Raw genomic sequence first — 12,564 nt, 5'->3', positions numbered from 1 at the left:
AAAAACTGTGTACGTGGCATAATAAGTGGTCTTATAAAAAGGTCCGACGGCTTTGTGCTTTCAAGATGAGAAAACAAAAGTTTGACAGGCTTTCCAGCGTGCAGGAAACGTCGTGGCATGAAGCGAATTTTAACATGTTACACAAAGAGGTGCACTCAGACGGTTCTGTCAAGAAAAGTGTAACGCCGAAGTATCACCCAAAGCTACAGCATCCATCTTTAATGATGCAAGGGAATTCATTATCATTATGTCTGATAATCTGATATATTAGCAATAAGAGCTAATGCCCTGCTGTCAGCTTACTTTAGATAAATCCCTCCAGTGTGATACAACAGCTCTATATTGCACACACACCTCCCCCAGTCTCTAAGTTGCTCACCCTCCCTCTCTGCCTCTTTCAGCTCACTGAACTGAGTGAAATGTCTTTCCGACTAAATGATTTTTTTTTTTTTTTTTGCACGGTGGGAACGTTGCCATGGAGACAGCAGCCCCCCCTCCAGCCCCTCCTCCTCCCACTTTTCTCTCTCAACAGCATTAAAGCTGTGCTAACTGGTGCGCTGTCACATGTGCGTGTACATGTGTGATTGTGGCGTGTGCATGCGTGCGTGTGAGTCCATATGTGTGTGTGTATATATACTCTTCTTGAACTGTCAGTGTGCTGCAGGTGCCCCATGATGAGTGTGTCTATATCCTCCTCCACCTCCTCTTTCCATTTCTACACACACATCCTGCATGCAGCTAACCCTCGCTTCTCCAGGTTTTCCCATTTGTGTCCTCCCCCTCCTCCTCCTCCTCCTCCTCCTCCTCCTCACTGGCATTCTTCAGCTCTTCATCCTCCTTCATTTGTTTAATCCTCTCCCACTCCTCCTTCTCTGTCATTCCCCTGCACATCTGAGCTCGGTCTCCCTCCTCTCCCTCTCCGTCTCTGCTGAAGCGCTGGAGTCGCTGATTGTTGCTGGTGTGCATCTTCGCTTTAACAGGAGATAATAACCACATGACAAATAATATGAGTGCTTTAAAAATAAAGAGAGACAAAATAGAAGTAGGGAGGCCAGATGGGGAGGCGCACACAGGCGAGGCAGCCGTGCTCCATTTTTGCATTTAGGCAAAACGCAGCCACAATAAAGAATTCATGACAAAGTGGCTGAATAATTTCACACGATTTAATGCACAGCAGAAAGTCGGGGAGCTTGGTGAATAAAGTTCAGGCTGCTCCTGTCCAGGTAGAGTGGCTCCCATGCCTGAGTCAAATATAGCCTGTGTACATCTGAAATGCCCGGGGCCTTGCGTTTTATATATAGCACAGTGTCTGGGATGTGTGACAGTAGCTTCAGCACCTCTTTTGCCTCCCTGCCCAGTGGATTAACAGAAGTCAGAAACACAAAGCAAGCTGGATGATACATATCCTTTATTTCCAGTGTCATTGCTTCAGCCACACTGTTACTTACACATTCACGTAAATCCTGCGACCCGGTACGGCTGTCCTGTCCGAAACAATCACCCTGACCGAACCCCTCTCTCAAATTCTCAGCTTTAACCAATAAAAAAGTAAACCTCTTGAATAAATTATATATATATTTATATATATAGACATATATAAAAAAAACAAGTGAAAATCAAAAAGAATACCAATTTGAGAAAGATTAATACAGCATAAACAATGTTATTTCATCATTGTTGTTTTTGACCACAGAGATAAACAATTGCTAGGTCTCCATTTAGTCGTCATTAGTAGTATTAGTATCAAGTTCATTGTCAGATTTTGCTTAAAGCATCACTTATATAATTTTTCATTGCATCTGGTTGACATCATTCATGTTAATATAAGCATGCAAACATGTTTCCCCATGACCATTCAGAACTGCACTAACACGAGAAGACAGCGAGAGAAAGAGAGAGAGAGAATAGAGAGGAAGGGGGGGAGGGTGTCATACGCAGAAAGAAAGAGGGCAAGATGGAGGGATGGGAGATAGCAGAGGGAGCGGGAAGGTGGGGGTGGGGGGTGGAGAGAGAAATGGATAGGTGAGGGGAAGGTGGAGCAGGGGAGGAGAGGCTGCTGGAGGAGAGAAAGAGAGAATGAGTAATCAGACACTAATCAGACAGACAGAAGCGGAAAGAAAGGAGAATTGGAAGGAGGATGAGGAGGACGAGGACGAGGAGGAGAAGGGTGGGGTGGCGGACCAAGGGAGGAAGAGAATAAGGAAATGTGCCGGTACCACAGTGAGTTTTGTAATCTATCACCAGGCAGTAACACAAGGGCTAAATAGGGTAGACACAAGCAGGGGGGAGAGAGAGGGAGGCTGGGAAAGAGAGAGTTATGGAGCCTCGGGACCAATGGATCGATACCATATCTACTTATACAAGCTGGCCAATAATCCCCCAGCTGACAAACCTCACTGAAAAACCTGGGGGGTGGGGGTCGCCTCCCGCCAGTTTTCCCTGCACTTCCACGGCCCTGAGGTAAAGAGAAACTAGACCCCTCACCCGAAACACACACTCGCCTGCTAAAAGTGTGTGTGTGTGTGTCGGGCGAGAGAGAAAAACGGCAAAGAGAGCGATACAAGTAGCTGTAGTGTGGTGTTGTACTGTTGTTGTGCTGAGGTTACAGTAGTAGTCGTAGTAGCGGTGACAGACGTGGCTTTATAAGTCTGTATCGGTTTACACAGGAAGTGCTTGTGTTCTCACAACACCTCCTCCCTGTTGTCTTGCTTTAAGGGGATCTAAATTAGTCATAATCTGTAGACCGTAAGAAATGAGCCTCGGATGTTCTTTTTCTCTTTTCTTTTGGTCCTTCATAAATTTAATCAAAAAACACCCAACAATTTAACCTTCAATCGCCGTGCCATCTGTTTTTTTTATCCCCCCCTCGGACATACAGTACACAAATTACTGAAAGAAGTACACGATCAACACAGTTACTTACATCAGGCAAAGGGTTAGAGAGGAGAGGAGGGCTGAATGACTGGCAGCTGAGTTCAGAGACGACATAGACAATACAAACTAATGTCTATGAAAGACAGTATTTCCCCACCTAGTGCAATGAGGCACATATAGTACACACACACACACACACATTCTCACACACACAAACACACACATGCACACAAAATGACTCCTGTTAAAGACACCGGACAGAAGACACACGCTTGGCTCCTGGGCAGACGTTTCAATCTGTGGACGCTGGGATTTGGGGGGGAGCGAGGGAGGCGAAGACGGAGAAAAGGACGAGGGAGGCGGTGAGCACAGAAACGTGTCACGCACAAGGTCACACTGAGACACACACACACACACACGCACACACACACAGACACGCACAAATACAAAACAAACAGACCCACAAACACGGAAACACACACTAATAAAAGCAACACGGACGTGTGTGTCCTTCAGAAGTCCCGTCAGGGTCATGACTTTAAGATAATTTCCTCGGTTGAAGCTGGACGATGACTTCTTGAGAAAAGGAAAGAAATAAAGTCCTCGATGATAGAAAAATAAAGCAGAGCGGTGATATCCTTCCCTGTGGAATACAACCTCTGGCGAGTGCAATCCAAACAGATCCTGGTCCCATCCCGAACGCAGGTCTCATTCAGCCGGCGTAGTCCTGCGTCAGGTGCCGGTTTGGCCCGAAAGCTGAGGACGATCAAGAAGTCCATGTCTCTCAGAAGCTCACACCATCGCACCCTTGGTGGACTATAAAAAATGGCATGAATAAATAAACTTATTTTCTTATCATTACATGTATGTTGTGTCACGCAAAAAACAAAATAAGTAAATAAATAAAAACCAACACTGATGAGCACCATGAGGACCGTGACAAAAAAGCATGAGCAAGAGGGACACGTTTCAAGGTTGCGTAACATGCTGAAACCAATGAGAATGTCCTCGTTTTGCATTCCTCTGACATCAATAAAGACCACTGGACGCTTTGACGTCTTTCCTCTGGGGAAAATAAGCAAGTTTAAGTCTGAAACAAGAGCCTGGAGAAGACGTCCAAAATGGCCGGGGAGAATCCACCTCGGATGGTTTGTCCTGCTAAGTACTACGTGAGATTCCCATACGGTACAGTGTCTACTGTACACCAATGTGGCAAAGAAAAATATCGACATAGTGATTTTCTTCTTTTATAGTCTGTACAACAGCATGAACCTTTGGTCCTGGTTGAAAAGACCACTCTGGGATGGCTTCCTTTTCTTCTTTCTTTCTTTCTGTCTTCCTTTTTTTATTTTCAAGAGAGAAAAGTTTTGTCACGTCACACTCCTCCTAGATGAAATACTACACTAATCTGAAGCACACATGAACTACGCACATACTACAAACTCTGTGTGTATTCGTGTGTGTGTGTGTGTGTGTGTGAGAGAGAGGTATGTGTGTGCATCCCCACGCCAGAGTCCAAATTTACACCCGATATGAGTCCTAGTGTACCATTTAGTGTCTGCATGTGTTTGTAAATGTGTAGTCTGATGTTCAAAGTGTAGCTCGTGATGGATGCTGTTGTTTATTTTTTATTTTATTTTATTTTTTTTACCCCCCCGGCTTGGTAAAGACAGCACAGGACTTGGAGGATTCATTAGCAGGAGCAAAACAGCACTAGCAGTTGGACACCAGCAGTGTCTCTGTGTCTCTCGTTCTTTGATGGAGAGAATTATTCACAGATGAGAGGGAAGAAAGGAAAAAGTCAGGAGCTGAAGAGACGATCGTGACCTGAGGAAAGAGGGAATAAGGGAGGAGAGGCAGATTAAGCGAGAGAGAGACAGTAGGGGGGCGAGAGAATATATAAACAGTATGCAGTACTGTAAGTTTGGGCGGGAGGAGGGGGAGATGCATTACATAACCCATAGCATCTAGATTATACAGATGCTTCTGCCTCAGAGCTCCTGCTTCTGACAGCTCCACAGCCTCCACTTTATCACACACTCACAGTTTGGTCATGCTTTTAAAGACTCAAACTGTTTTCTGTGTAAATCTGACTTGAGAGCATCTGCAGCGCATTTAAGATTCCAGCACGGTGAGGCCTGTTTGCAAGCACGAGTCAAGGGCGTACTGGAGTACTGCATGTGTAATAACGATACACTTTCCAATACACTGTACTCAGTATACCACACGTGTATGCATGCCTGAGGCAAAAGTGTTAGATCTAAAGCAGGAGAGGCTCACAGTTTTAATCGGAGTGAGGACTGTCCACCACAATGTGAGGCTTCGGGGAGGATGTTGTAGCGCTCTTCGACACAAACGTACCGATCGCTTTTTCCTGCAAGGAAAGAGAGATTTTTGCTTTTATTAACACATAAAGAAACACTTCAGTGAGACATAAATGGAATTTTAGAAAGATATTATAGGCTAGCTTCTGTTACACCAGAGTAGCAAAACTGCTACATTAAATGTTATTGTATATATATTATTAAGTACTTTTATTCAATTCTTGTACTTTAAGGATTTCTTCTAAATATAACAATTCACTTTCTTGCCGAGAGCCAGAAGAAAAGGTTGATAACTGCTAAATCTGAACCAGTTAGCTTAGCCTAGCATAAAGACTGGAAATCAGGGGAAACAACTAGCCTGGCTTAATCCAAAGATAACAAAATGTGCCCGCCAGCAACAATAAACATTATCTAATTAAATGTGACATCTTTTTTAATCCATGCAAAACAGACTGTAAAAAAAGGCATGTTAAGGTTAAACAGTGTGTTGGGTTATCTAAGCTAATTAGCTGTTAGCAGGTACTTCATTTTTCCATTAAGAGAGGAATCAGTTTTATCATCTAAGTCTTTACCTTTATTTATTATTTAACACTCTACAGCAGCCACAGCTGATTTAAGGTTTGACTTGCAAAATAAACATAGTTAGCTTTTAAAATTTGATGCACTGTGATAGATTAAATACCAAAAAATATTTAAAATAGTTCAAATTCAAAATAATCAATCTGCTTATTGGGTTAATTTAATTTGGAGAATTTTGTACATTTTGCTTCTAACACACTTTTGTGTGAATTCGAGACTTTTATGAATAAAAGTCTGTGCTGCTTCTTTTTCTTATGTAAAACACCTAAATAATGGTTTTATCGCTGTTACTTTACTGTTCTACTATCACCACTCCTACTGCGGTTCTTCAAACACCACTACTCCGCCACTACTGCTTCGGATGGTAATCGTCACACGATGAAGTCACTGTGGTTGTCAGGCCCAGAACCAACCAACAGCAGAGCTCAACAGAACATATGTGGCATGAGATCATATTCTTGAGTGCACATCTCACACAGACACACACACACAGAGTCACGCTCACACACATATGAACACACATGAGCATAGGCTCATTACCTCCACAAGCTGATGCCAGTGCTCTATTGGTTTGCGTGGATTGGCCAGCATGGCTGCCCAGTGCTCCCTCCCTGGACCTTCAGCATCACTGCCCACACGACACATCCCTATAACCTCGTTATGACCAATACTGACACGCAGCAACGGAGGGGAGCAAGGACAAGGGAGACAGAGAGCAAGAGACAGAGACAGAGAGGAAAAAGGGCGGTGGTGGTGGTGATAGGGTGGGGGGGGGGGGGGGGGGGGGGTGGAGAAAGGGAGAGAGCCAGGATATATTAAAGCAAAGGGAGAGAGGGAGACAGGGCTTGTAAGAAACAGGCAGCTAGAGTCTCATTTATCAACCTTGAGTACTGGGAAAAGAGTGCAGAGGCTGAGGAAGGATATTGAATAGCAGCTCACAAATACACGCAAGCCCTGCATAAAAGCTCGATGTCAGCGGGGAGAGCAGGCACGAGCACAAACATACAAAAGCACACACCTATGGAGATGCCAAATGGAGGGCAGACTACATAATAGGGAGGCGGTGCATCTATACACAAACACATCAAGCAGCCAAGTGTTGCTGCGAGCGGCAGACAGTCAAACACTGGCAGGGCTACGCTTCTTCCTTCGCCATTAGCATAAAGCATGCTTATTCATGAGGTGCCCGTCTGTGTAAAACAAGGAGCGTCCACCAGGAGGCTGACTCATGAGGGGGCCCCTCGTCATGTTCAACACAGCGGCAACACCATCGAAATGCAACAACCCAAAAGTCACAGCAAACATTGCGGCTGCGTTCGGCAAGCAAGCACACTTCACAGTAATCAACGGTTTCATCTCAAATCATAACAACACCTCAGCTCGCTCACCAGTCATAGTCCATCACTGCAATAATGAGGGAAACACTCTCTATATTTTCATTGGGGATGTCAAACACCAGCGCCTCGTTGTACGTGGGGTTCAGCGTGTTCTTTTTAATGGAGGTCTTCCTCTTTTTTAGCCTTCGCCCGTCACAGATCAGAGAGGCCTTCACGTACGGGTCTGAGGCAGACACAAGGGTGGGAAGGGGAGACAAAAAGGACGGAAGAGTGGGAGGTGGGAGGAGACGCAGCAAAGACGAAAGGCAGGGGGAGACAGAGAAAGAGGGGGAGGAAGCAGAGAGAAAAAAGATAAGTGGGGACTCCTGCAAACGCTGTTAGGTATTATGCTCCATCTGCGAGTGTAACACATAAAAGGCATGAAAATCAAGTCACCTTGGCAAAGCTGGATTACAAACACAAAGGTAGAAAAAGCAGCACAGGTTGAATCGCTCCAGTTATCCATTCAACATGTGCTGCTTGGTGACAGCATCCAGGAGCAAACACACACACACACACACACACACACACACACACACACACACACACGCCCACGACTCAGTTTTTATGCTGCGTCTTTCAGCATCTCTCAGTCCCTGCGATGGTCTTAGGATCGACGGCACGACGGAACGACGGCACGCGGTCGTTATCGCTCCAGATCTCGTTTAATGCGAGGGGGCATCGTGAAGGGTAACTAAAGAATAAATCCTTTTCATGATGCCTTTGTTCATTCTATATTAGCATTAGCAAGCACACTTCCTGATATTAGTCTTGTGGATAAAACTGTTGCTGTGTTTGTCTCTTTCTGCAGACATAATTGGTGCAACAAAACACAGTATGACAAGTTTTTGTTTGTAACAAATGAATTTGAGTTGTATATTTATAATGTATAATCTTTACCTGGGTTTCTTCTTGAAGCAAAAATCTACCCCGTGATTCTCTTGCGCAGTTAGAAACGATCAGTCTGGTGTTGCCTGATGCACTTTGGGAATTTTTTATTTTAGCAAAGCTTTATACTAAATTACGCCTTGGCACTTTCACTTAGCATGCCTCATCTAGTTCTACTTCAGTTAGTGATTTAGTTGGATTTGAAAAATATATTTCTGCTAAATTTCTTTTGGGCAAACTTGTTGGTTTTACTTGCAGGATGAGAGAACAGCTAACAGTAATGAAAGTAGAAGCCAGAGGTGAAAATGCAGCATGTTGTATCTTGCAGCCGCATTGCAATCTGGTCCACAAAGGCTGCTGTTGTTGGAGAAAACCCGAAAATAGCATCAATGTTACTCTCTTCTGCCGAGAAACTGGTTTCATGGCACTTATTCTTCTGCATGTCTGACCTGTTACCACCTGGAGTCAATCTAATGGTACTCAAGAAAGCAACAAACATCAGACGTTCTGTCACAGCAGCACGATGAGTGCGTGCAGGTCAGTGCTTTACCTGAGAAGCCAGTCAGGTCCATGGCTTTGAGGTTGGTGGCCTTGATGACTGTAGCCGTGAGCCTGCCTGCAGTGGGCAGGTAACACAGCGAGAAATTAAGCTCCCCGAGATCAGCCTTCTCCTGTAGGTCACCACACAGAGAGACAGAGACGGGGATCAGACGTGGACGCTGTGATCACACACACACACACACACACACACACACGAGGCTTCAGAGACAGATAGGAAAAACACTAACTGACAGACAGTCTTTGGTTTGCTGTGATTGTGTGTGGCCAGAAAAGAGCCACATCTATGACTGACGGCGGGTGACAGCAGGCGTCCTAATGTGGACGGGCAGAGCATCTAGGCGAAGGGGAAGTGCCGTCACTGTAAATGAATCATATGCCAATCTGTCGATGTCCCCGAGTGGAGGAAAGTGTTAAGTAGAGGTGACGATTCTCCAGGCTTTTTATACCCCACATGCCCCACCCCGCCCACACCAAGACTCCCATCTACTGATCTTCTTGCCGCCTGTGGTCTCAGTGGCACCACAGTAATGACACCGGCGGTATTCAGGTCACACTGTGGGATGATGACTCCTCAGTGGCTTTGAGCCCCACTAATCAATACGTCCCCGAGCGAAACACTGAAATACGCTTAGAGGCTGATGTTTTAAACTTATTTAATAAATGAAACACCCATGCCAAAAAGAAAAAAATAAGACTTTGCTCTATCTAATTTGCTAATAGCCTTCTATGAATATTTCATATAAATCTGCTTGGACGGCGAAGATAAAAAAGTTTGGATGTGGCCAGCGGTGCCTTTCCAGTAATCTATCTGGACTCTGCGGTGCTGTGTTTTGACTTTACCAGACTCTAAATGAGTCAGAGGGTTTTCAGCCTGCGTCGTCTCTTTACTGCACGAGCTTCACCTTCTGTGAATCGTATGAAAGCAAAGAGGGGCTGCGATGGTCAGAATCCTGTGAGAAACCACACAGCTTCAAAATCTAAAAGCCATTGAACTGCAAACCACAGGAAACTCTGTGAACAGTTTCTGTAATCTCCAGAAGGTCTTTTCTAGTTTTGCAATTTCAAAAAGCTTTTATTCTTCTTGAAATTCTTTTTCATGTGGCTGGTAGTCCTCAGCAGCATGGCTACTCTGGTTTGAATTTTTCATTTTGAATTTTGGAGTCTGAATTGTTCAAATCTGAGCAGCCTGGTATTTCTGAACCTTAAAAACATGAACACATATTTTTTTGAATATTAAATAGCGCTGACATGCACAATATCATCACAAGTTTTGTTTAAGTCTGATATTGTTTCAAATGTTCCTGAAATAGAACTAATTGAAATGATTTAATTTAAATTTCAAAGAAGCAAATACAAACCACATAAATGCAGACGGGTGTTTTTTAAAGTCAGTTCTATAAACTCAGTGGTATTTAAGTTTCAACATACAGTATGTAGTGATGCTAAAAAATTCTTTCAGTTGCTTGAAAGATTCAAACTACCGAGTCTTTTCTTTGCTTCCCTTCGCTATGTTGGACGACCAGACTGCCACACGTACCGAAACCTGCACACTGTTTACAGGCCGTCCACAGCTGTGAATTGAAAATGATTAATAACATGAAGACTTCTGTCAGCAAATCAACGCTTTCTTTTGGCTTCCGACTACCATATAATTTTTGTAAATTTTCATCTTTCATTTATTTTTGTCTTTCTCCCAAGCTGTAATCAGACTCATTTTCAGATTGTATGCATTCATACTTAGAATCTAGAATTGAACTGTCACTTGTGTTACGTTTGACGTGCACCATCCCTGCTTCTGTCCCGCCCTTCTATCCGTGATTCGCAGCTGCAGCGGCCCGATATCATCGCAGGGCCCCGTCAGATTTCATCTCTTCCAATCTAATGTGACCGTGTTCTCCAAATGAACACGATTGTTTGGGGGTTGTTTCTGCAGCGGGGGCCCTCGTCCTTACCGCGGTGCCCTCCACGATGTCCCTCCAGATGGGTTTGTCCCCGCTGCCCTCACTGAAGTCCAGCAGGTTGTCCACCACTACCTGGCCGATCAGGTCGTGTCTGGAGAAGCGGTCGAAGTCGTACACTGAGAAATGCAGCTTCCTGGAATGTAGCTCATTCAGCGGCACGCCGAACTGAAACGTCTCGTTGAACACTGGGTTCAAGGTCTTTCTGTGGACCTGAGAGACAGAAACAGACCAAGTTCAGATAATTTACACTTACATTACAGCCCAGAAAACAATACAGTGTAATTATTTAGTGCACACACTGTACCAATGAAATACTTACTGGGTAGGTGCAAGGGAATTAGCACGGGGAATAAGGGAGGAACAAACAGTGACATTATTTCCCAGCCTACATACCCTGTAATGACACCATAACTACAATGAAAAGAGGGTTAACAAGGGACTACTATCTTTTACAGCCCACACAGCCCAGACTTAGACTGGAACGAGGAGGTCTCTCTCACACATGTTCAGTTCAGTTTGTCCTGACTGTAAAGCGCGACCACTAAAAGTACTTCATCTTGAACTGCTCATGCAAACAGGTGCTAAAGCATAAAGAAATTTCACATCCCATCTGTTGAATGGTTGAATATAATATAAATATCCTGTCCAAGGAGCTAAAAGTTTGTGAGTGGAAGCTCCTAAACGTTGATGATCTGATGTAATGAAAGGACACTAAAGCCGGTTCAGGCTGCTTTCTTCTTAGACACTGGATCCCAAAACGTGCACATGACTTGATCAAAGCTGCAGTAACGGTGGGATGACCTTCGCAGGATTAGCCTCACGTTTTCTTCCCCAGCAACAAAAATCATGTACTGAGTCTTAATGTATGTTAATTACTCTTTACTTACAACATTTCTCACTGCAATTTCCTGAAATCATTTTTAAATAGCTTGAATCATACCTAATTCCATTGCTTTGTGAACAGCTTTCCTGCCTCGTCACCCAGTAAACCCAGTTAACCTGTCCTCTTATCTTGTACACGTTTATGCACTCATGTTATGTTATTTGTGTGTGTGTTTAATCTAAAGCATCAGTGAATTTATCTTGTGTCTCTCCTGCAGTCCGAGCCTTTCATGTAACCATCATTTCTGCATTTGACACTTTTGCACTGATGATTGCACTGCAGTCACACTCGTGAGGGTCCCACAAAGACAACGTGGAGCCGAATTTGTAAAAATCCAGCAGCTTGTTTGACAACACTTCATGCTGTTTTGAAGACGCGTCCAGAATCTTTAAAGGCTCGTGTGCATTTCTGGTATGAAAAACATCCCACCTGCTGCAGAGTCAACAACGTTTGCAAGCTATTTCACAAGGTGCGGCTCTTCTTACTGGCAGAAAGAAAAACCTAAACTTGGTCAAAACATTTTTTTTTGAAAGCAGTAACCAGCAAGATCCTCATATCTTCCTCTGTTTTACTTTCTGAGCTGTAATTGCTGTGGTGTCGCTTGTGCTGAATCTTTTCCCCTTTTTTCTGTTTGTTTGTTTGTTTTGCCTGTTTTCTGCTCCTGCAAACCACAAAGCTAATCTTCTGTTTTATTCAGAACAAACTGGTAAATTAAAAGACATCACTTCCTGTGAACCAAATGTCTTTTTCTCTCTCATACATGAAATACCAGGCACTTGTTGTGCATATAAAAGCTTTGATTAGCTGCCTGCGGGATGATTCACATTGTGCAGAGAGCAGCAAAACACACATTATTACATGTAAATTGGAATGCATTCGTGCAAACACGAGACACATCAGAGCACAGACTGCGAGGCCAAAGCTGCCGATATGTCCTTGAGCAACATAATCAACCTCTGGCAGGCCGGCTGACCTTGTTCCTCAGCCCGAGGGAGGAAAGTGAATTTCACCTTTTCTTGTGAGATGAAGAATCAAATCAAACCTGCTGAAATGAAATAAAGACTAAAACTAAATCAGAGACTCGATATTTTGCTTTTCCACCGCGTACAAAGTACAAC

General features: G+C 44.1%; 1 protein-coding gene across 3 annotated transcripts in view; it reads right to left on the bottom strand.

Moving 5' to 3' along the window:
* Window positions 1-2,766: 2,766 nt before the first annotated feature.
* syt3 (synaptotagmin III) overlaps window positions 2,767-12,564 on the bottom strand; it is a 28,334-nt gene continuing 18,536 nt past the window's right edge. Inside the window, exons 8-13 of one of the 3 annotated variants that reach the window (XM_046416242.1) lie at window positions 10,555-10,773; window positions 8,592-8,712; window positions 7,166-7,337; window positions 6,318-6,447; window positions 5,155-5,248; window positions 2,767-4,701 (exon numbers count right to left, since the gene is read on the bottom strand). In XM_046416242.1, the coding sequence (XP_046272198.1) occupies window positions 5,159-5,248; window positions 6,318-6,447; window positions 7,166-7,337; window positions 8,592-8,712; window positions 10,555-10,773 (732 nt within the window). In that variant the 3' untranslated portion in view covers window positions 2,767-4,701; window positions 5,155-5,158. Of the gene's footprint in view, window positions 4,702-5,154; window positions 5,249-6,317; window positions 6,448-7,165; window positions 7,338-8,591; window positions 8,713-10,554; window positions 10,774-12,564 lie in introns of those variants that run through there. The other 2 variants (XM_046416243.1, XR_006845723.1) reach the window with 2 other exon arrangements.

This window comes from Scatophagus argus, chromosome 16, assembly GCF_020382885.2.
Source record: "Scatophagus argus isolate fScaArg1 chromosome 16, fScaArg1.pri, whole genome shotgun sequence".
In the NCBI taxonomy this organism is placed as follows: domain Eukaryota; kingdom Metazoa; phylum Chordata; class Actinopteri; family Scatophagidae; genus Scatophagus; species Scatophagus argus.
Note: the sequence above shows the minus strand (reverse complement) of the source record. Positions and strands in the feature narration are given on the sequence as shown.